The sequence below is a fragment of the Camelina sativa genome, chromosome 9 (genome assembly GCF_000633955.1).
Source record: "Camelina sativa cultivar DH55 chromosome 9, Cs, whole genome shotgun sequence".
Lineage (NCBI taxonomy): Eukaryota > Viridiplantae > Streptophyta > Magnoliopsida > Brassicales > Brassicaceae > Camelina > Camelina sativa.
The window spans coordinates 28,231,232-28,255,138 of record NC_025693.1 but is presented as its reverse complement, the minus strand read 5'-3'; the positions used below and the strand labels follow the sequence as shown (position 1 = coordinate 28,255,138).

Genomic DNA, 23,907 nt, shown 5'->3' with positions numbered 1-23,907 from the left:
TTAGTTATTAAACCGATAGATCTATCTTGGATTCTTGGTCAAGCATACCCGGTTTATTTGGCCTTGTTCCTAAAGTTGTGTCTTAAAGAAAAAAACAGAGGATTTAGAGAATAAAAATAGAGACAATTCGATTAGTTTAACTCAAATTACTACTACAAAAGCAGTTTCTGTTAGACGGCACAGTGGTTGCTTAATTTGTGTTTAAAAAACAAGGTAATGAATTTGAAGCGTCGATGATTACAAGCTTATATCATACTATCTCTTTTAGGACATTGAGGCGCTTTAGCTCTGTTGCTTTACCTTCCTCTGCATTGAAACACGACCTTGTTGAAGGATTGCGTACGTTAGTGAGGTCCGGTGATCTCCGTCGAGCTGTTTCTTTGTTCTATTCTGCGCCGGTCGAGCTTCAGTCTCAGCAGGCTTACGCGGCTCTGTTTCAAGCATGTGCAGACCAACGCAATCTTTGCGATGGAATCAACTTACACCACCACATGCTCTCACATTCCGATTCTTATTCCCAGAGCCTTGTCCTAGGTAATTACCTCATTACTATGTACGCGAAGTGCGGGAATGTCTTGAACGCACGCCAGGTGTTTGATTATATGCCTGATAGGAATGTAGTTTCTTGGAGTGCATTGATCTCGGGCTATGCGCAAGCAGGGAACGAACAAGAGGGGTTGAGTCTTTTCTCTGCTATGTTAGCTCACTGCTGTCCTAACGAGTTTGTGTTGTCAAGCGTGTTAACTTCGTGTCGGTATGAGCATGGAAAGCAGGTACATGGACTTGCTTTGAAACTTGGTTTACATTGTTCGGTTTATGTGGCGAATGCGCTTATCTCTATGTACGGTAGGTGTCATGATAGTGCCGCCGCATATGAAGCTTGGACTGTGTTTGAGGCCATGGAGTTCAAGAATCTTGTTACTTGGAACTCAATGATTGCAGCCTTCCAGTGCTGTAATCTCGGGAAACAGGCCGTTGGTGTTTTTATGCGGATGCACGGAGATGGAGTAGGATTTGATCGTGCCACGGTGCTTAATATATGTTCTTCCTTGTACAAAAGCTCTGACTTGGTTCCTGACGAGGTTTCAAAGTGTTGTCTTCAGGTGCATTCTCTGACTGTAAGATCCGGGTTGGTGACTCAGACTCAAGTGGCTACCGCATTAGTTAAAGTTTATTCAGAAATTTTAGGAGAATTTGATGACTGCTACAAGATTTTTATGGAAATGAGACACTGCAGGGACATTGTTGCTTGGACTGGGATTATAACAACGTTTGCAGTGTATGATCCAGAGAAGGCTATACTTTTCTTTGGTCAGTTACGTCATGAGAAGCTAAGCCCTGACTGGTATACTTTCTCAAGTGTACTAAAAGCTTGTGCGGGACTTGTCACTGCTCGCCATGCTTTGTCTATACACGCTCAAGTGATCAAGGGTGGTTTCGCAGCTGACACTGTGCTGAACAACTCTTTAATCCATGCGTATGCCAAGTGTGGCTCTCTTGACTTGTGTAAGCGTGTATTTGATGATATGGATTCGCGGGATGTGGTATCGTGGAACTCAATGCTCAAGGCTTACTCATTACATGGCCAAGTAGACTCAATTCTACCAGTCTTTCAGAAAATGGACATAAACCCTGATTCAGCGACTTTCATAGCTCTTCTCTCGGCTTGCAGCCACGCTGGACGAGTAGAAGAAGGATTGAGAATATTCAGATCCATGTTTGAGAAACCTGAGACTCTTCCTCAGCTAAATCACTACGCTTGTGTGATCGACATGCTAGGCCGAGCTGAACGTTTTGCTGAGGCAGAAGAAGTTATCAAGCAGATGCCAATGGAGCCAGATGCTGTAGTTTGGAGTGCATTACTGGGATCATGCAGGAAACATGGTAACACCCGGTTGGGTAAGTTAGCAGCAGATAAACTGAAAGAACTAGAACCCACAAACATATACAATGCAGAAGGTAGCTTTACCAAAGCCAATAAAAGTATAAAGGAGACAGAAACATGGCGAGTGAGGAAAGAACCAGGCTTAAGCTGGACCGAAATAGGAAACAAGGTTCACGAATTCTCATCAGGAGGAAGGCACCGTCGTCCAGACAGGGAAGCCATATGCAGAGAATTAGAGAGGCTGATTAGTCGCTTGAAGGAGATAGGTTATGTTCCAGAGATGAGATCAGCTTCACAAGATATAGAGGAAGAAGAACAGAAGGAAGAGCATTTATCGCATCACAGCGAGAAACTAGCGTTAGCATTTGCAGTGATGGAGGCAAGAAAATCAGGTGATCACGGAGTGAATTTGATACAGATAATAAAGAACATAAGGATATGTATTGATTGCCATAACTTCATGAAATTGGCTTCAAAGCTTTTGGGGAAAGAGATACTTGTGAGAGACTCGAATCGGTTTCACCATTTTAAAGATTCATCTTGCTCCTGTAATGACTACTGGTAATCTCGCCGACGATGAGGCCACGGAGCTATGTTGGTTTCTTATGTTACTTTCATCTCAAGACAAGGACAAGGACTGATTTGGCAAATAAATAAAGTTTTATATATATATTTAAAAAGAAAAAAACAATGAGGAATGGAAAAAAAGGACTGTTGTGTTGTAATTAAGGAAAAAAAAGAAAGAAAAAAACAAGTTGGTCCAGAGAGGTGATAGAGGTGGGAGGAGGAAGAAGACGATCTTTCAGATCCCAGACTTGTGCTTCTCTTCCGTCATCGTCTTCTTCCTCGATCTCGGTTAAATTACGCATTTACCACTCCGCTTTGGTTTTTAGATCTCTCGTCGGATTACTTGTTTTCACGTCGTCGTCGTCGACCGACAACAAATTAGGAATTAAATTTTTCCGATCCAGCAGAAAAATGTCGATAAACATGAAAACGTTTACTCAAGCACTAGCGAGAACGGCTGCTGTGATTGAGAAAACGGTTCATACAACAGTTCAGGAAGTTACGGGACCTAAAGCTCTTCAGGATTACGAGCTTCTCGATCAGATCGGCTCCGCTGGACCTGGCCTCGCTTGGAAGCTATACGCAGCTAAGGCGCGTGATTCCACGCGATCTCAGCAGTACCCGACGGTCTGTGTATGGATGCTTGATAAGCGTGCTTTATCTGAGGCTCGTGTACGAGCTGGGTTGTCTAAGGCAGCTGAAGATGCGTTTCTTGATTTGATTCGAGCTGATGCGGGGAAGCTCGTGCGGTTGAGGCATCCTGGTGTGGTTCATGTGGTGCAAGCGCTTGATGAGAATAAGAATGCTATGGCTTTGGTTACGGAACCGCTTTTTGCCTCTGTGGCTAATGCGCTTGGGAATGTTGAGAATGTGGCTAATGTGCCCAAAGATCTCAAGTCAATGGTTAGCTATTTATGTTCTCTGTTTAGCGTCATGTATCCGTTATGTCATGTTGCTTTGCTGTGATTCAACTCAACTTGAGTATTTTCTTAAATTGATTGTTTACAATTTGATCAGGAGATGAGCTTGTTGGAGGTGAAACATGGCCTGCTCCAGATTTCTGAGACACTGAACTTTCTCCACAATAACGCAAATCTCATACATCGAGCCATATCTCCAGAGGTTCATTTTCCAAAATTCTTAGTCACATACTTGTCTTCTTAGAAGTTGTATTTATATGGTTACTTAACTTGCGGAATTGTAACTTTTCCTCAGAATGTTCTTATCACTTCGGCTGGTTCTTGGAAGCTTGCCGGGTTTGGGTTTGCTATTTCGGCAGCACAGGCTGGGAATTTGGATCATATGCAATCATTTCATTATTCTGTGAGTTTAAAATCAAATTTATTACTACACGGCTGTGTTTCTGATGTATTCAACTCTACTAGCTAGATGATTTCCTACATATGACCGTGCAGGAATATGACGTCGAGGATTCAATACTGCCAGTCCAGCCATCCCTAAATTACTCTGCACCTGAACTGATGCGCAGCAAAAGTCCTTCAGCTGGAGCTTCGTCGGACATTTTTAGTTTTGGATGCCTTGCCTATCATTTAGTTGCTCGGAAACCGTTGTTAGACTGCAATAATAATGTCAAGATGGTAACTCTTAAACCCGAGCTTTTAGCTTTGATGTTCAGATATATGCTGTCAGATACGTTTCGTCTCATGCTTTATGTCTTAGGAGTAGTGTTAGTTATTCATAAGTATAGTATTATACTTTTGGATTTTCCACGGTTGATAATGGTTATCTTGAAATTTCTTGCAGTACATGAACACGTTGAACTATATAACAAATGAATCTTTCTCATCTATACCCTCGGACTTGGTATCTGATTTGCAAAGGATGCTATCAACGAACGAGTCCTTTAGACCAACAGCATTAGATTTCACAGGTAAGTGGAAAAAATCTTGACGAGGTTTCCTTATTTTTTGTGTGACAATTGTCTCTTTTTCTTGTTACTTACATCTTTAACTTGAAACTATCATTCTGTAGGATCAAATTTTTTCCGAAGTGACGCTAGATTACGTGCTCTCCGTTTCCTTGATCATATGCTTGTACGTGTATATGCTTTCAATAATTGTTTCAGACAGACTGTACATAGATGATGAAAATGTATCTCCACATTTGATAACCTTTTTGGATCATTTTTCTCTTCATTCAGGAAAGAGATAACATGCAAAAGTCTGAGTTCTTAAAAGCATTATCAGATATGTGGAAAGATTTTGATTCCCGTGTATTACGGTATAAGGTAGTCACTTTACTGACGTAGCCTGTGTCTTGATAAAAAGATTTGATGCTCAAATGATATGTCTTGCTACAACTAAGCAAACCATGTTTTATGATGCAGGTGCTTCCACCTCTTTGTGGTGAACTTAGGAATTTGGTTTTGCAACCAATGATCTTGCCAATGGTTTTAACTATAGCACAGTCTCAGGTAAGTCTGAGTGATAAGAAAAACTAATTTTATCTAGAAATCACTGATTGAATGCTTGAAAGTTGAAACCTGATATTACCTTTGCAGGATAGAACTGACTTTGAGCTGATAACACTTCCGGCTCTTGTTCCTGTTCTCAGTACTGCTTCTGGAGATACATTACTGCTGCTTGTTAAACATGCAGAGCTTATTATTAACAAGGTAAAGTTTATCAGTTGTATGCATTACTGACATGTTTTTCTTACCCTGCACATGTTTGTTTCTGCTGAAGTTCTTCTGATTGGACACAGTGGGATGGAATAAAGGATGTATGTGTAAAATATGGTCCAGTTTGACAACACAGCAGCTCAATATAATAGTCTTTTGTGCTGCCATAAACTGATGCATGCAGATCTAGTCAGATACATATTTGGTTATAAGCTTCCACGTTGAAGTTAGACTGACTGTTGTTTGTTTCTGTATCCAGTTGTAAATATGCATTGAAATCAATATCCTTTTTCTAATGCATATAGGGTGAGATCCTTACTCGCTTACATTTATGTCAAAATTTTCAGACTGATAGCGAGCATCTTGTATCGTACGTCCTCCCTTTGCTTCTACGAGCCTACAATGATAACGATGTCCGCATTCAGGAGGAAGTTCTTAAAAGATCCACATCTGTTGCTAAGCAACTCGATGGGCAGGTGATGCTCAATGCTTTGTTTTAGTGTTCATTTGAATAATTTGTTTTTTCTCCCCAGAAGATTAGAATCAACTTTTGATGTGGCTTTGTGGTTGTGCAGTGTAGTGTCGGTTAATTCCGCTGGCTGAGCTCTTTTAATTAACTTTTTTTCCGTCTTTATTTATGTAGGTCGTGAGGCAAGCAATTTTGCCTCGTGTTCATGGCTTGGCTCTCAAAACTACAGTTGCTGCGGTGTGTTATACTTTGTTAGATTATCTCGACTCGAGTTTCTTCTATACCAATGTCTTTAAGAGCTTGAAAAAGAAAGAGAAATATGAATTAACTGATTCCATCTTCTCATAAATAATTGACTGGAATGCACTTGTTGTGCAGGTCAGAGTAAATGCTTTGCTCTGCTTAGCAGAGTTGGTGCAAATGCTTGATAAGCCTGCCGCTATCGAAATTCTGGAAACAATTCAACGGTGTACTGCCGTAGATCGTTCTGCACCCACCCTAATGTGTACGCTTGCTGTGGCAAACGCAATCCTCAAACAGGTAGGATTCAGGTCAAATTTTCTCTTTTATGTTTGAAGTTTGAATGTCTTGACTCTCCCTCGTTTCTATATGTGGTGCATTACATCTTATTATCTATTCATCATTGTTCTCTAGTATGGAGTTGAATTCACAGCAGAACATGTGCTTACCCTGATCATGCCGCTGCTTACTGCCCAACAACTGAACGTCCAGCAGTTTGCTAAATATATGCTATTTGTCAAGGATATTCTCAGGTGTGCCTGTTGTTCTCAGCCAGTACTTCTGAATAGTGTTTTCACGTCAGTACCACAACATAATGTTGTTGTTTTATTGTGATCCGTATTCGTCTTGTAACAGGAAAATAGAGGAAAAAAGAGGAGTTACTGTGAACGATTCTGGAGTCCCAGAGGTGAAACCGCATTCTGTTGCCAATGGAATCCAGTTTCAGTCATCGACCCAAACACCTGAGAAGGTTGCTTCTGCAGCCAAGAGCAGTCCTGCATGGGATGAAGATTGGGGTTCTTCGAGCAAAGATTCTGCTGTGGGAAATCCTGCTTCTTCTCGTCATAACACAAACCATCAGTTTAACAAATCTGTAGATCAGTCACAGCCATCGATCATGTCTACTCTTCCTAACAAGGCAACAACACCAACCACATGCCCTGCAGTAGACATTGAGTGGCCTCCAAGACAATCTTCAAACCTCACCGCTCGAGCAACTGATGATAAAACACAACTAAACACAGGAACATCATCTACTCCGGGTTTCGATGAGTTAGATCCGTTTGCTAATTGGCCTCCACGTCCCAACAATGGTGCTTCTGTTGCTTCTACCGGACTCAAAAATGGCTCTGCATCCAATTTTAGCAACAATTTACCAGGCGGCACCCATTTTCAGACAGCTAACAATGACAACTGGGCATTCAGCAATGCCCCCTTGTCTTCGCTAAAACCACCCCAGCAAGGTAATCCAGGTATCTCTGCAAATAATCAAGATCCAATCAACTCTTTTGGTTACCCAAAACAAAGCCAAGGAATGCCATCTTTCACTAGTGGTTCATACAATAACCAGAAGCCAGCAGACATCAGTTCCATATTCAGTTCAAGCAAAACCGAGCAGTCCGCAATGAAACTTGCACCACCACCTTCAGTAGCAACGGGAAGAGGAAGGGGGAGAGGTAGAGGTGGTACTGGCACATCTACCTCAAAGGCTAATGGTTCACAACCATCTCTATTGGATCTATTATGACCACTGTACTCGGTGTTGGACTTGTTGGTGTTGGTGTTTGGTCGTGTAGTGAAGAAAAGCATATACACATATGGAGATTGCACACCGTGCTTTGTGATGCAGAGAAAACTGTTCAGAAAAATGGAGATGTTATGTAAACATCTTCTGGGATTAGCTTCTTCTACAATATAAAACTTCACTACAGCTTCAGGTTGTTTTATGTCTTTCTCAAAGTTGTGTAAATTTTTGTTTTGTTTTCTTAATTGCTCTCACCATTGCTCTCACCATTGCTTCATTCGTCACACATTATATTATTTTACGGCGGCTACGCTATTTTCATGTATACGTTTTTTTTTTTTTTGGCAGTTCCTGGACCCTTCCATACATATGAAGTTTGGTTATATTTTAAATGTCGGAATCGCTCCATTTGTCTGACACACACGTAAGAATTTCAGTACAAACACGAACAAGACGTTACACAACATTTGCTTCACAAATGGTTAAAGAGACTACAAGAGATGGGTTTAACGAACACTTGTAAGGACTAGTTTCTTTCGACCGAACTTTTCTGTGAACAAATCATGATTATGTGCAATGTAGATATGTCCGATCACCAATCCACAGAACACACCAGGTCCATATGCTATTGCAGCTGCTACCCAGTTGAACACTTGTTCCTCAGCCTCTGACAATTCCTCGGGTAGCTGCGACGTAGGATTCAAGTCATGAGTTTCTCTACAAATTTCTTCGAGACCATAGAGTCTTGGGTTGTCCAAGAATGAAGAACATTTCTGCCTTTGGAACTGTGTGCCTCGTGGCACTGGACCTTGGAGATGGTTATGAGAGAAGTTCATGTATGATAGAAAAGAGAGCTTACCAAGACCTTGAGGGATTTCGCCTGACAGCTTATTACGAGACAGGTCTAACGTCTCCAGCTTTGTCAAATTAGCCAAGATTCGTGGGATATCACTTGTGAAAGCGTTACCTGACAAGTTGAGAAGACGCAGTTCCTTCAATAAGCCAATGGATTCAGGAATTTTGCCAGAAAATTTGTTGCCAGAAAAATCAATGGCTCTGAAGTCATGTCTGATCCGCTCAAAGCTCGTCTCAACTCCTTTATTCACCATATCCATCTCGTGATAATAGCTTTCAGCATATCTCCCAAATTCTCCCATGTACTGGCCATTTTCTTCGGTTAATGTGGTCATCTCTTTCCAGTTGGAAAAGTAGTGAGGTGGGAAGGTTCCAGTGAAGCCATTGTGTGATATATCGATGATTCTTAAACTCTGAAACCCGATAGACATCTGGCCCTGATACAATGGCCCATAGAACTCGTTTGATCCGAGGTTAAGAACATGTAATGATGGTAGATGTTGGGGGTAGATCCACACCCCAAACAACAGGCCTGGCCCAGAAAAAGCCCATGATAAATCTCCAAAGGAAGGAAGGGTATTATGGTCTTTTCGTATAGACGAACCGACACGATTCCCTATAAAGGGAGACGTACGGTCCGCAGAAAAAGGGGATCGAGAAAAAGGAAAAGAATCGAGATAGCAAGTACGAAAGCCTCAGCTCGTCCAAGTGGAAATCTACAGTTTAGACTCAATAGCTCGGAGGATCGACGAGATAGCAACTCGTCGATTATTCTCGTTTATACTTGTAACTCGTTTAAGTCGAGTTGTAATCCGTCCTTTTGTGTCTCGGCATCAATATAATAAAAGAGAACTTCGACCCTCCTTTGACCGAACTAAACATACTAATTGTGACCGATCTGGACATCAACAATTTGGCGCGCCAGGTAGGGGGAACCAAGTCAAAGTTTTCTAAAAAAATTGAAGAACGGACCTACACCGATTAGACGAGATGACAATAATTGACAAGGAAAAGAGCAAGGAAGGAAGCTCGTCGGGGGGGACGACTACCCCGGCAATGGAACAAACGGACCAGGCAGTCCTCCCCACGCCAGACGCTCCAAGAAAGGTCGTGACGGTCGACAGCCCGGAAAATTTTGTCATAGCTACAAACCTCACGACCCCGGTGACCGTAGAACCAACACAGGTCCCAACGCAGCTTACTTTGCTCAGCAATCAGCCCGTCTCAAGTATTGACGAACTGTTCCGCGGAATCTTAACACGCCTTGACCAGCAAGAAGAGCGAACCAACAGCCGATTGGATGCACTCACCGCGGCACAGTTTAACTCACAAGATGAAATCAACCATCTCAACAACGCTCGGCTCAACCCAGTGAACTTCACCGCGGTAAGAACAACGCCAGGGTCGTATGTGCAAACCAGCGGATTAGGATGTAATCCTGCCCAGCACCCTATCGAGCGAAATAACGACGTAACCGATCTAACGAAGGACGCCGAGCTAAAAGAAATCAAAGAGCAAATGAAAGAAATGGCCGCAATGATTCAAAAAGCAACGGATAAGGCACCCCAAGTCGGACTTATGCTCGAAGCAACACAGCGAACTCCGTTCTCTCGAAGACTCGCTACAACGACGGTCAGACGGGCAGTCAAGCCACGGTTGGGTCACTATGACGGAACGGTCGACCCGCGAGATTTCTTACTCACCTTTGGCGTAGCCCTTGGCCCTTTACAGTTCAGCCCGGCGGAATACGACGCTGGAGCTTGTCAAGTTTTCGCCGAGCATCTAACAGGAACCGCATTGAGCTGGTTCTCGAGACTCCCACCCGGATCAATCGATAGTATCAGGGAGCTGATAACCGAATTTTTGAAGCAGTTTTCTGTTTTGTTCGAGGATAAGAATTCCCATGCCGACTTATACGCCTTAACTCAGCACAAGGGAGAATCGCTTCGGTCCTTTATAGGGCGATTCAAGGAAGTCTACGTCAACATTTCAATTCCGGACGCTGCCGCAATTGTCGCACTTCGAAATGTGCTCTGGTTCGAATCTCGGTTCAAGGAAAAGCTGTCTTTAATGCATGTCGAGACCGTAGCCGAGGCATTACTCCGAGCTGCAAAACACATAGGGCTCAAGGAAGAGAAAGCTATCAATGCTAAGAAGCATTCTTCAGAGGCAAGTGCGATACCCAAACAGCCAGTAGCCGCTGCTCCAAAAGTTGACTACGTCGAGCCTCGACAACATTTCGTCAAAAACCAAGATCGAACTCGCCGAACCTTTGCGATCGGCGAAAACAAGTATATACGGAAAGAGGGAGGTGAAAATAGTGCAACCCCATACTGCGACTACCATCAGAGTACCACCCACGCAACTGACGAGTGTCATTACCTCCAGAAGGTCTTGATGGAGCGATACAAGAAAGGGGCAATAGTCGTCGAGCCCGACAGAAGCAAGACAACCCGACCTGGACGAAGCGACGCCAAGCGCGCCGAATATATCGCTCAAAAATTCGTAAAGGATTCAAAGGTACTAGCCGACCAAAGCGAAGACGAGATGGAAATTCAGAACCTACTCACCGAACGGCGCGAAGACAGCGGTAACAAAAAATGACCGCATACAGACCGCAAGCCCGACCAACGCCCTCCGACGATACGACGAATCAACATGATAATGGGCGGGCTAGCCGGATGCAACGNGCATGTCGAGACCGTAGCCGAGGCATTACTCCGAGCTGCAAAACACATAGGGCTCAAGGAAGAGAAAGCTATCAATGCTAAGAAGCATTCTTCAGAGGCAAGTGCGATACCCAAACAGCCAGTAGCCGCTGCTCCAAAAGTTGACTACGTCGAGCCTCGACAACATTTCGTCAAAAACCAAGATCGAACTCGCCGAACCTTTGCGATCGGCGAAAACAAGTATATACGGAAAGAGGGAGGTGAAAATAGTGCAACCCCATACTGCGACTACCATCAGAGTACCACCCACGCAACTGACGAGTGTCATTACCTCCAGAAGGTCTTGATGGAGCGATACAAGAAAGGGGCAATAGTCGTCGAGCCCGACAGAAGCAAGACAACCCGACCTGGACGAAGCGACGCCAAGCGCGCCGAATATATCGCTCAAAAATTCGTAAAGGATTCAAAGGTACTAGCCGACCAAAGCGAAGACGAGATGGAAATTCAGAACCTACTCACCGAACGGCGCGAAGACAGCGGTAACAAAAAATGACCGCATACAGACCGCAAGCCCGACCAACGCCCTCCGACGATACGACGAATCAACATGATAATGGGCGGGCTAGCCGGATGCAACGATTCGGTCAGAGTGATCAGAGATTATACTAAGAAGGCTGAAATGACGAAATCTTGGCCGTCAAGGTTCGAGGCTGAAGGCATGCCAATCACTTTCGACGGAAAAGATCTAGAAGGTTTGGATTTACCGCATAACGATCCATTGGTCGTCGAACTCTTGATCGGCGAAAGTGAGGTGACGAGAATATTGATCGACACTGGAAGCTCAGTCAACGTCATCTTCAGAGACGTGTTGGCCAAAATGGAAGTCGGCGAACGGGACATTATGCCAGAATGTCACTCTTTAACGGGCTTCGACGGGGATCATCTTATGTCCGTCGGCACCATCACCTTACCAATCTTCGTTGGGGGGATAGCCAGATACTTCCGGTTCGCGGTTATCGACAAGCCAACGATCTACAACGTCATCCTTGGAACCCCATGGCTCCACAAGATGAAAGCCGTCCCGTCAACATATCATCAGTGCGTTAAGTTCCCAACTTCGAAAGGAATATACACACTGCGTGGCAATCAGCAAACCGCACGGGCCTGTTTCCTGATCGAGCATAAGCTTCGCACCGGAAAGAAATTATAGCAATCAAAGCAGCGGGTCGGCGACAGTAGCACGTCACCGACAGACGGAAAGCCGACTGCCGTCCAGCAGGGCGTTGCCGCGGTCGAGGAGGTGAGCCTAGACAAGAACGACAAGAAACGATGCGTAAATATCGGCACAGAGATAACATCCGCCATGAGGAACGAGTTGATACTCTTCCTCAAAACCAACATCTCAACGTTCGCATGGAGCGTGGCTGACATGAAAGGAATCGACCCAAGTGTCACGACCCATGAGCTCAATGCCGACCCAACGCATAAGCCGATCAAACAGAAACGGCGCAAGTTAGGCTCTGAAAGATCGCAAGCAGTGAACGACGAAGTTGACAAACTCCTCGGCGCCGGGTCAATCATGGAAGTAAAATATCCAGAGTGGCTAGCTAATCCGGTGGTCGTCAAAAAAAAGAATGGAAAGTGGCGAATCTGCGTCGATTTTACCGACCTTAATAAGGCTTGCCCAAAGGATAGTTTCCCATTGCCAAGAATCGATCAGCTCGTCGAAGCGACTGCAGGCAACGAGCTGTTAACCTTTATGGACGCCTTCTCCGGTTACAACCAGATTCTAATGCACAAGGACGACCAGGAAAAAACATCGTTTATCACAGATAGAGGGACGTACTGCTACAAGGTCATGCCTTTCGGCCTTAAAAATGCGGGAGCGACGTATCAACGGTTAGTCAATAAGATGTTTGCCGAGCAACTCGGCCGGACTATGGAGGTCTACATCGACGATATGCTCGTCAAGTCACAGCACGCAAAGGATCATATCACTCATCTGCGACAATGCTTCGATACCCTCAACAAGTATGGGATGAAGCTTAATCCGGCCAAATGCACATTTGCAGTCAAATCCGGCGAATTCCTTGGGTACCTGGTAACCAGACGAGGCATCGAGGCGAACCCGAAGCAAATTAAGGCGATCATCGATCTACCACAACCAAAGAACGCCAGAGAAGTACAACGATTAACTGGACGGATCGCTGCTCTAAACCGTTTTATATCCAGATCAACCGACAAGTGTCTACCATTTTACCAGCTTCTCAAAACAAAGGGCAAGTTCGAGTGGACCGAGGCCTGTCACAGCGCGTTCAACGAGCTAAAGAACTACTTATCGACCCCACCGATCTTAGCAAAACCGGAGCTCGGCGAAATCTTGTTTCTTTATATCGCGGTCTCAGAGTCGGCCGTCAGCGGTGTACTCGTTAAAGACGATCGAGGAGAGCAACGACCCATCTTTTATATAAGCAAATCACTCGACGACGCGGAAACTCGTTACCCGACAGTCGAGAAGGTCGCGTTGGCAGTCGTCACGTCCGCAAGAAAGCTCCGACCGTATTTCCAGTCGCACACTGTCGCTGTCCTGTCCAACCAACCTTTACGATCCATACTGCACAGCCCGAATCAATCGGGCCGACTAACAAAATGGGCAATCGAACTTAGCGAGTACGACATTGAGTATCGAACTCGTCCAGCTGCAAAGTCCCAAGTACTCGCTGACTTTCTGATTGAACTACCGTTCGGGGAAGCCGAACCAACACCCACTGACCCGTCAGATGACCGGTGGACCCTACATGTGGACGGGGCATCCTCTCATCTTGGGTCAGGGATAGGGATTCGACTAACTTCGCCGACCGGAGAAATTTTGGAGCAATCCTTCCGTCTCCGATTCCAAGCAACCAACAACGTCGCCGAGTATGAAGCACTCATCGCCGGGCTTAAGCTCGCTAACGGAATGCAGATCAAACGGATACGAGCTTTTTGCGACTCTCAGCTTGTCACCAACCAGTTCAGCGGCGAGTACGACACTAAAAGTGAGCCCATGGCAGCCTACCTCGATGTCGTCAAGATTCTGTCAAAACGTTTTGACGAATTCGAGCTCATCAAAATCCCCAGAGGGGACAACGCTCCGGCCGATGCTTTGGCAGCACTCGCTTCGACATCGGATCCCGATCTGCGACGAATCATCCCGGTAGAAAGCATTGATACGCCGAGCATAAGTGAAACGCATGCCGAGACTTGTCTCGCACTCCACCAGCCCAATGAAATCAGAACCACCTATCGAACGATGAGGTCGCACCGAGGGTGCGAACCTGCGTCTGGCAGCGACGCGACAGATTGGCGAGTTGAAATCCGAGCATACCTAGCTGACGGCGACGTGCCGACAGACAAATGGGCTAAGCGGAGATTAAAGGCTAAAGCCGCCCACTACACCTTGATGAAAGATCATTTGCTTCGATGGACGGCGTCAGGAGCCCTTTTGCTTTGCATACACGGCGACGACACTGAACGCGTGATGATGGAGACACATGAAGGAGCTGGGGGAAATCACTCAGGCGGCCGAGCCTTAGCACTACGAATCAAGAAGCATGGCCATTACTGGCCAACTATGATATCTGATTGTGAAAAGTTCGTCGCCAAGTGCGAAAAATGCCAGCGACATGCCCCCATTATTCATCAGCCGACTGAACTCCTACAAGCCGGAATAGCTCGTTACCCTTTTATGCGTTGGGCGATGGACATCATTGGCCCACTACCAACTTCCAGACAAAAGCGATATATACTCGTCCTAACCGATTATTTCACCAAATGGGTCGAAGCCGAGTCTTACGCAAATATCAAAGCTCGGGACGTCCGACTTTTCGTCTGGAAATACGTAATCTGTCGCCACGGTCTCCCATATGAAATAGTCACTGACAACGGATCGCAGTTCATCTCCCTGCAATTCAAAAATTTCTGTGCAAGATGGCGGATAAAACTAAGCAAGTCGACGCCGCGGTATCCACAAGGCAACGGCCAGGCCGAAGCTACCAACAAAACCATACTCGATGGTCTTAAGAAAAGGCTAGACGCCAAGAAGGGTGTCTGGGCCGACGAGCTTGACGGAGTACTTTGGTCCTACCGAACAACACCAAGGACGTCCACTAACCAAACCCCATTCTCCCTAGCCTACGGGATGGANTGACCCGTCAGATGACCGGTGGACCCTACATGTGGACGGGGCATCCTCTCATCTTGGGTCAGGGATAGGGATTCGACTAACTTCGCCGACCGGAGAAATTTTGGAGCAATCCTTCCGTCTCCGATTCCAAGCAACCAACAACGTCGCCGAGTATGAAGCACTCAACGCCGGGCTTAAGCTCGCTAACAGAATGCAGATCAAACGGATACGAGCTTTTTGCGACTCTCAGCTTGTCACCAACCAGTTCAGCGGCGAGTACGACACTAAAAGTGAGCCCATGGCAGCCTACCTCGATGTCGTCAAGATTCTGTCAAAACGTTTTGACGAATTCGAGCTCATCAAAATCCCCAGAGGGGAAAACGCTCCGGCCGATGCTTTGGCAGCACTCGCTTCGACATCGGATCCCGATCTGCGACGAATCATCCCAGTAGAAAGCATTGATATGCCGAGCATAAGTGAAACGCATGCCGAGACTTGTCTCGCACTCCACCAGCCCAATGAAATCAGAACCACCTATCGAACGATGAGGTCGCACCGAGGGTGCAAACCTGCGTCTGGCAGCGACGCGACAGATTGGCGAGTTGAAATCCGAGCATACCTAGCTGACGGCGACGTGCCGACAGACAAATGGGCTAAGCGGAGATTAAAGGCTAAAGCCGCCCACTACACCTTGATGAAAGATCATTTGCTTCGATGGACGGCGTCAGGAGCCCTTTTGCTTTGCATACACGGCGACGACACTGAACGCGTGATGATGGAGACACATGAAGGAGCTGGGGGAAATCACTCAGGCGGCCGAGCCTTAGCACTACGAATCAAGAAGCACGGCCATTATTGGCCAACTATGATATCTGATTGCGAAAAGTTCGTCGCCAAGTGCGAAAAATGCCAGCGACATGCCCCCATTATTCATCAGCCGACTGAACTCCTACGAGCCGGAATAGCTCCTTACCCTTTCATGCGTTGGGCGATGGACATCATTGGCCCACTACCAACTTCCAGACAAAAGCGATATATACTCGTCCTAACCGATTATTTCACCAAATGGGTCGAAGCCGAGTCTTACGCAAATATCAAAGCTCGGGACGTCCAACTCTTCGTCTGGAAATACGTAATCTGTCGCCACGGTCTCCCATATGAAATAGTCACTGACAACGGATCGCAGTTCATCTCCCTGCAATTCGAAAATTTCTGTGCAAGATGGCGGATCAAACTAAGCAAGTCGACGCCGCGGTATCCACAAGGCAACGGCCAGGCCGAAGCTACCAACAAAACCATACTCGATGGTCTTAAGAAAAGGCTAGACGCCAAGAAGGGTGCCTGGGCCGACGAGCTTGACGGAGTACTTTGGTCCTACCGAACAACACCAAGGACGTCCACTAACCAAACCCCATTCTCCCTAGCCTACGGGATGGAAGCAATGGCACCCGCCGAAGTCGGCAGTTCCAGCCTCCGACGAACAATGCTCGTCCACAACACCGCACTCAACAGTCAGATGCAAATGGATAGGCTCGACGAGTTGGAAGAAGAACGGGACAAAGCACTCCTACGAATCCAGAACTATCAGCTTGCCGCAGCCAAATACTACAACAAGAAAGTCCACAATCGGTATTTCGACGAAGGCGATCTCGTCCTCCGTAAGGTCTTTGAAAATACTGCCGAGCCGGACGCCGGAAAAATGGGGGCAAATTGGGAAGGTCCGTATATAGTGTCGAGGGTCGTCCATCCCGGCGTGTACGAACTACTAACAATGGGCGGCAAACCAGTGCCGAGATCTTGGAATTCGATGCATCTCAAGCGTTACTACTACTAAAAGTCACCAAGCGAGCTCGGCTATATCCAGCTCGTCCTTTCTATAGTTTAAATAAGCATGTAAGTGTGAACTACGATCGGCTTGATCCCTTCTGATCGGGGGGTACGTAGGCAGTCCCGTTTTATGAGACGCAGCCGCCAAAAATATAAAATTTCTTTTTCAAGAATGAATTGTCGTTTATAAGTTATTTCAGTCGTTATCCTGGCCCGGTAACGACCCGACGTTCCGACGTATTTTTTAAGCCGAGTCGCACTCGCACATAGGGTAAGCCGACTATTAGCGGTCGCCCCTGATTATTTTAAGCCGAGTCGTCACTCGCACTAAAGGGTAAGCCGACTATTAACGGTCGCCCCCGGTTATATTAAGCCGAGTTTAACTCGCATAACAAAGATAAGCCGACCGTCATGAGTCGCACTTTTTTCAAAAAAAAAGAAGAGTGTAAAAGTAGAACTCTCAAAAGTAACATGAAATTTGACTTATTTAAAAGGGGGGATGCAACAGCCTGATGTGGGTGCCGACCCTATTACGGCACAAACTAAAAAAAAAAAGAGAGCTACACCAAAGGAAAGACAAGTCATTCAATTCCTAGATCGGCGTTGGAAGGCTCGTTAAATTCCAACCCGCCGATTGTCGTCTGCCAATAGCGGCATGATTCTTTCACATCCTTCAGCAGATCCATCGGAACAGCCATGCCTCGTCCAACCATGTCTTCAAGGTACGCGCAGATCCCTTCAGCACGACTACTTTCGCTAAAGTAGTGGTTTGTGCTCTCCAACTGCCTCACGTAACGACGAAGCACGTCGATACGATCACGACAAGCTTCGATCTCCTCCCGCTCCTCAAACGGCCTCCGACCAAGGGTATCAAGGTCGCCCTGCTCAAGCGTGGGAACTACCACTTCCGCACAAAAATCTTCGCGCCGGGTACGCTCTTCCACCAAACGATCCCATCGCCACTTCGGGAAGAAAAGCCCTTCGTCGATCAGCGGTTCAAGACATTCCACAACCCCGTCAACACGACAGAAATCGTAGTAACGTTCGAACGAACGACGGGTGGCAATGATGTAAGCTCTTAGCCGTTGGATGCGAGCATTGTAATAGTCGAGTTCCGACTGAATCACCTCGTCAGACCTAACGCCGAGCTGTGCCCGCGCCCTACGCAACCATGCTGATCTAGTCGTCACCGGCATCAGAGTAACTTCTTCCTTCCTGCCAACAAAAAAAAAACAAACAACAAACTCAACAAAGACAGGACTGAGGAAAGGGAAACACAGAGCCTATTTATAGAACGAAAGGCACAAGTCCCAACAGGCGCAAGTTTCAAAACAGAAAACGCATTTAATGACACCAAAAAGCAACGTTTCGAAAAATAAGGCATTAAAAAGAGTAGGAATAAATGCCCCAAGGGCAGGAATAAAGTTTCGGAAGGGAGCCAACCCCTAAACACGGCGCGTAAATGTACGTGGGAGCCGACCCCAAAATACGGCAAACAGAAGATAGTATGAGGGAGCCGACCCCTCGACACGGCGACAACGGAAGAGTCACGAAACTAAGCCAACAACCGGCGACTTATGCCCGGGAGTTGACGGACGAGGAAGTCCTTCGGCAGCTTGCTCCTCAGCTCCATCAGAAGGGTGGTCGTCAGCATGCACCTCAACTCCATCAGAAGGACGATCGTCGACCTTCCCCTGCTCGTCCAAATCTTCACCCCCAATCTCCCCACTCTCCGATCCGTCACTCCCACCCTCGTCGTTACAGACCTCGGTATTCCCGCTGATTGGGGAAGCGATCCAAGTCGGAATTGGGGGAAGAGGCCCGGCAAAGATCTGAGACATGTCGAAATCAGCTTCGGTAATATCCGGCAGATCGACCTCTTCAACCTCGCTCTTCAGTTGGCCCATCACGGCCGTAACTTGGTCCTTAATCCCCTCATCGAGCAAAGAAATCCGACCCTCGGCAACGAGCGTTTCGAGCATCTGGACGTTCCCAACAGCTTGGTTGTACTCAAGAAACTTCTCCCGCGACGCTTCAACCGCTTCGGCATAGCTTTTGTGCTTCAATAAGAGTCTCTGCACGCGACCAGCCACCTCGTGGAAAGCGTTGATTCGCTCGTGGTGCCCATATTCATCACGTCGATCTCTAAGCCTCCTCATCTCCGAGTTAAGGGTGAGCTTCAGACCGTTACAGACAACTTCAGCCTCCTCAAGCTTCGTCGTAAGGGAGTCTCGTTCTGTAATCAACCCGCTCCGGTGATGTTCGAGTTTGGCCACAAGGTCGCTAAGTCTCTGGTTGGACCGCACCGCCTCCCCCAATTGTGCCTCGAGGCGCTCGATCCTCTCACTCGACGCCCCAGAACGCTCCCCTTCCAAGTTCCGAACACGGCGCTCGTAGCGAGAAGCCAGACGATTGATACGCGCAATAAACTATCAAAGTGAAAGAAAATGACAACCATAAGAAAAAAACGAGTAAGGGAAGATTAAAGGCAAGTTGGTTTAATCGACAAACCTCAAAAGACGCTTGAGCAACGTCGGTAACCGCGTCGGCCTCTTTCATCTTCTCAACTGCAGGAAGACGACCTTCACCAAAGTGGATCTTCCGAAATAACTCGGCGCAAGACCGCGAGTCCATCCGGAGGAATGCGTAAAGTTCCAACTAAAGTCGACCGACTTAGACTTCTTTGATGGGGGAGACTGCTCTTGTTCGGGACCATCCTTCCTTTTCTGCAAATCTTTCGCCACTTCGGCGACGCGACCAGGAGTCCCGACCACCTTCTTCCTTGGAAGTGTCTCCTCTGGACCAATATGACGATTCGGAGGAAGGGATCTTGGACGCATCCTTGAAGGGTCGTCCACAACCCGACGAGAGGAAGGAGAAACCCTTTTTGACGAGCCAGAGCTTGGAGGATTGGCACCCGGACGAGCATCTTGACGGGGAGCGGAACGAGGCAGCGGCTCCGGAGCTCGGCGATAACGAGCAGACGCGTTGGGAACACTCAAATTCATCTTACCCATCGTCCCGGCTACAACACCAAGCAACGAAATTAATTGGAGAACTCAAGGAGCAGCAAAAAAAAGAGGGGTTCAACTACACTAGGATGTACCTGTCTTTCTTCGAGGATCGGAGGTCTTCCTTGAACGCCCCTTTTTCGACTCGGTACCTGGCCAAACGTAAGGGCAGAAAGCTTTGATCGCGTCTATCTCGGCTTGGAACGAAGGAGGGTATGGGAGCAAACACCTTGGAACAACAACTAAAAAAAAAAAGAAGAGGGGGGGGAAGGGTTAAGCACAACCAGAGAATAGTGCAAATAAAATATACTAGGCAAGAAGGGTCGGCTACCGGGTGAAGGGTTCCACCCAGAAAACCAAGGAATCGACGGATCCTCCAAAACCCCCTCACCGACTTCAAGAAAGAAGTACGAGCCCTTCCAATTATATGTTTTGCCCTTAGCACCCTCGACGAGCGTCGTCTTCCTTCCCGACGCTACATAGTAAATTCCAGGAGTTTTGTCTCGGCTCGACGGGTTCAGACACGTCAACTCTTCCAAATGATCACAAGTAAGCTTAACCCCCGCAGCTTCGGCCATAATCGAAAGGCCAACAGCATTTCGAAAGGTCGCCGGGGCAAATTGAGAAATGGCCGCCTCACGACGAGCAAAATATGTCATCAGGAAAGACGGCAAAGGGAAGGTAAGCCCGCACTCGGTGAAGTACTTCTCCGAAAGGCAAATAAAGCCGGAAAGAGCATCCCAGGGACGCTGAAATGGTTCTGGAATCAGAATTCTCGGTTCGGTGTTTAATTTCCCAATGCGAACTGCATCAGACGCCGCTCCCGGTTTCAACGTCGACGGAGGGAAATGAGAGAAAAGGTTCTCGGTTGGCAAAGGAACGTTGTCCAACTCGGGAAAGGATGGGTCATTGATCAATGGCTCGTCTATCAGGGAAGGAATCCTGCAAGGCAGACCCGACGAGCTTGGAACCGCCGACCCTGGAACGAGACGACGTCTCAATTCTTCAAATTGAGCCATGTCTGAACCCGCCGAAGACGAATCAGAAGGACTCCGAGAACGGCCCTCCCGGCGAACGGACCTATTAGAGCCATCAGATTCGGAAGTCGTCGCTCGTCGTAGGTGGCTCTCGACGGATGGATCGGACGATTGAGAACGAGGGGAATTCATAGTAAAAGTACGACGCACTAAAAGCAAAATAACGACGAGATAAGAAGGAGGGAGAATACCTGAACGATGAGCACCGAAAAACGCGAGAAGAAGATAATGGGAGAAATGGAGAAGTGATATTTATAGGAGAAGGACGAAGGATCTGGAAGCGTCATCATTACAACACGCGCCCCATAACGGTACGATTTCCGGATCTCACGCGCGTCGATCACCGCACACAATGATTCGACCCCAAAAGTTGGGAACCGTTCCTTCACGCGCGACCCTTCGCTCCTTCACGGCTGTTCTTCGCCTAAAGACTACGAACTAAAGGCCGCGGCTGGGGGGACTACTGTTGGGGGTAGATCCACACCCCAAACAACAGGCCTGGCCCAGAAAAAGCCCATGATAAATCTCCAAAAGAAGGGAGGGTATTATGGTCTTTTCATATAGACGAACCGACACGATTCCCTATAAAGGGAGACGTACGGTCCGCAGAAAAAGGGGATCGAGAAAAAGGAAAAGAATCGAGATAGCAAGTACGAAAGCCTCAGCTCGTCCAAGTGGAAATCTACAGTTTAGACTCAATAGCTCGGAGGATCGACGAGATAGCAACTCGTCGATTATTCTCGTTTATACTTGTAACTCGTTTAAGTCGAGTTGTAATCCGTCCTTTTGTGTCTCGGCATCAATATAATAAAAGAGAACTTCGACCCTCCTTTAACCGAACTAAACATACTAATTGTGACCGATCAGGACATCAACAGTAGAGATCCCAACCATGATGGAAACATGTCCTTGATTTTGTTGCTCTCCGCATTCACAAGTTCTAGATCATTGCAGTTGATAAAAGACTTTGGAAACTTTCCCTCCAGCTGGTTTTGACTAATGTCCAATGATACAATCTTGGTAACACCTGAAAATATATCTGGAAAGGTTCCACTGAAGTTGTTGTTCCCCAAGATTAGCTCTTTAATAGACCCACTAAAGTTCTTTATACATGGAGGAATCGAGCCGTTGAAGAGGTTGTTGGACAAATCTAGAAAGCCTAACCATTCAAGCTTACAGATCATATAAGGAAATGGTCCGTGGAATGAATTTGAATTCAGATCCAACTCTCCAATTAGTGCTTCTTGTGAAGAGTTTTCAAAACTGGTAAAAAAATTGTGAGAAAGCGTCAATGTATCTAGGCTCCATAAGCAACCAGGTACTTCACCGTCCAACTTATTATTGGAAAGGTCAAGATGAAGGAGGTTGACTAGATTTGATATAGATCTAGGGATTGGTCCAGTTAAGTTGTTGTGGCTAATATCTAGCTCTTCAAGGTTGAGAAATTTAAATACAGATTCGGGGATTGGGCCATCGAATTTGTTATGAGCAAGGATTAGGGTTTGAAGCTTAGCATATGAAGATGTATTTGAAAACTCTATAGTTCCTGTAAATTGGTTTCCTGCCAAATAAACATCTTGCAACGAAGGAATCAAGAACAAAGATTTAGGGAAAGAACCGCTAAATGAGTTTTGAGAAACATCAAAGTACTCCAAGTTGGGGAATCTACTCATGTCTAATGGAAACGTGGATGTGAAGTTATTAGAGCTGAGGCTAAATTCAGAAAGCTTAGTTAAATTGGCTAATGATATAGGAAGACTGCCACTTAAGCTATTGTTTTCAAATGACATGACTCTTAGTTCGTTTAGATTTCCTATGGAGGCCGGGACTTCACCTACCAAATGATTATTGAAAAGCCTAAGATGTAAGAGACTAGAAAGATTTCCTAGTGAAGAAGGAATCTCTCCTACGAGACCGTTAGACCCAAGGCTAAGGTTTCTTAGCTGGTTTAGATTGCCTATGGAAGTCGGAATCTCACCGACCAAACTATTAGAAGAAAGCTCAAGATTTATAAGACGAGAAAGGTTTCCTAGTGAAGAAGGGATCTCTCCTGTAAGATCGTTAGCCATAAGGTTAAGTGATCTTAGCTGGTTTAGATTGCCGATTGAAGCCGGAATCTCTCCTACCAAGTTATTAAAGAAAAGGTTAACAAGTGTGAGGCGAGAAAGGTTTCCTAGTGAAGAAGGAATCTCTCCGTGGAGATTACAATTCATAAGGTCAAGTTGACTAAGATGTTGGAGTTTGAAAAGGCTACTGTTGGTTTTCAAAGAGCCGAGGAGAACGGTGCTACTAAGATCGAGTGATATCACCTGGCCAGATTTAACGTTGCACGTGACACCCTTCCAAGAACAGCAATCACTGCTCTTATTCCATGGGATTGGTTTAGAATCATAAATTGGAAACTCGTCTCTGAATTCCAAAAGAGCATCCCTTTGGTCCTGATGGCATAAGTGGAGCGACGTAGAAGCTAGAGTCTGTACAAGGAGGGAGGAAAAGATGATAATAACAACTGAAATCCAATAAAAACAATGGCTTCGGATCATCATATATCTTTCTTTTTTGAGTTTGAGCTGTTAGTAAAGGATTGTGTGTTTCATTGACTCTCTCTTCAAGAAGAAGAAGAACTTCCTTAGAGTTGGTGGGGAATGTGAGTTAGCAAGTTTTGCGTCAACTCGTTTAAGATTCGGTTCTGATTTGTCGTCTATGAATCACTTAAACATGTGCCTTTTGTCCAAGAAAAGCAAATAAAATAAAATTACTTTTGCTACTTGTCGCAACAATCCACGTAATAAAATTACGTAAACCATTGACTCAATTTTAATAGTCCCAACTTGCATTCCGCATATCAACTTTTACCACAAGCTTAGCCAATCTTTCGTCCATGAACTGTTTTCTAACAATGAATCATTATGACATTTAGAATCGGATTTTGAATTTTTGATTAAGAACATGGCTCTGAAACTGAAAATATTTAAGACTTTACATTAATATTTAATTAATCGAACCATTCATACAT

General features: G+C 46.1%; 4 protein-coding genes across 5 annotated transcripts; 2 read left to right on the top strand and 2 right to left on the bottom strand.

The window, feature by feature from the left end:
- LOC104712715 (pentatricopeptide repeat-containing protein At1g71420) lies at positions 135-2,480 on the top strand. Its single transcript, XM_010429673.2, has one exon. It carries the CDS (start codon positions 234-236, stop codon positions 2,448-2,450), a length of 2,217 nt encoding a protein of 738 aa, XP_010427975.1. The 5' UTR covers positions 135-233; the 3' UTR covers positions 2,451-2,480.
- Positions 2,633-7,926, top strand: LOC104712713 (SCY1-like protein 2). Of its 2 annotated transcripts, XR_755547.2 has the most exons (15): positions 2,864-3,355; positions 3,470-3,574; positions 3,668-3,775; positions 3,868-4,050; positions 4,217-4,343; positions 4,445-4,506; positions 4,614-4,700; positions 4,800-4,886; positions 4,974-5,087; positions 5,441-5,569; positions 5,737-5,799; positions 5,941-6,102; positions 6,217-6,335; positions 6,439-7,520; positions 7,676-7,926. XR_755547.2 is itself a non-coding variant. In XM_010429671.2 (14 exons), the coding sequence occupies exons 1-14, from the start codon at positions 2,864-2,866 to the stop codon at positions 7,328-7,330; spliced, it is 2,730 nt and encodes a 909-aa protein (XP_010427973.1). In that variant the 5' UTR covers positions 2,633-2,863; the 3' UTR covers positions 7,331-7,652. The 2 variants fall into 2 exon arrangements, 1 of the variants encoding a protein (XP_010427973.1); XM_010429671.2 differs by lacking the exon at positions 7,676-7,926 and having other exon boundaries at positions 2,633-3,355; positions 6,439-7,652.
- On the bottom strand, positions 19,376-20,120 carry LOC109126199. The gene is made up of 2 exons (XM_019229418.1): positions 19,950-20,120; positions 19,376-19,868 (listed from the first exon to the last, which is right to left on the bottom strand). Exon 2 carries the CDS (start codon positions 19,858-19,860, stop codon positions 19,399-19,401), a length of 462 nt encoding a protein of 153 aa, XP_019084963.1. The 5' UTR covers positions 19,861-19,868; positions 19,950-20,120; the 3' UTR covers positions 19,376-19,398.
- On the bottom strand, positions 21,703-23,462 carry LOC109126198 (receptor-like protein 12). The gene has a single exon (XM_019229417.1). The coding sequence runs from the start codon at positions 23,435-23,437 to the stop codon at positions 21,755-21,757; it is 1,683 nt and encodes a 560-aa protein (XP_019084962.1). The 5' UTR covers positions 23,438-23,462; the 3' UTR covers positions 21,703-21,754.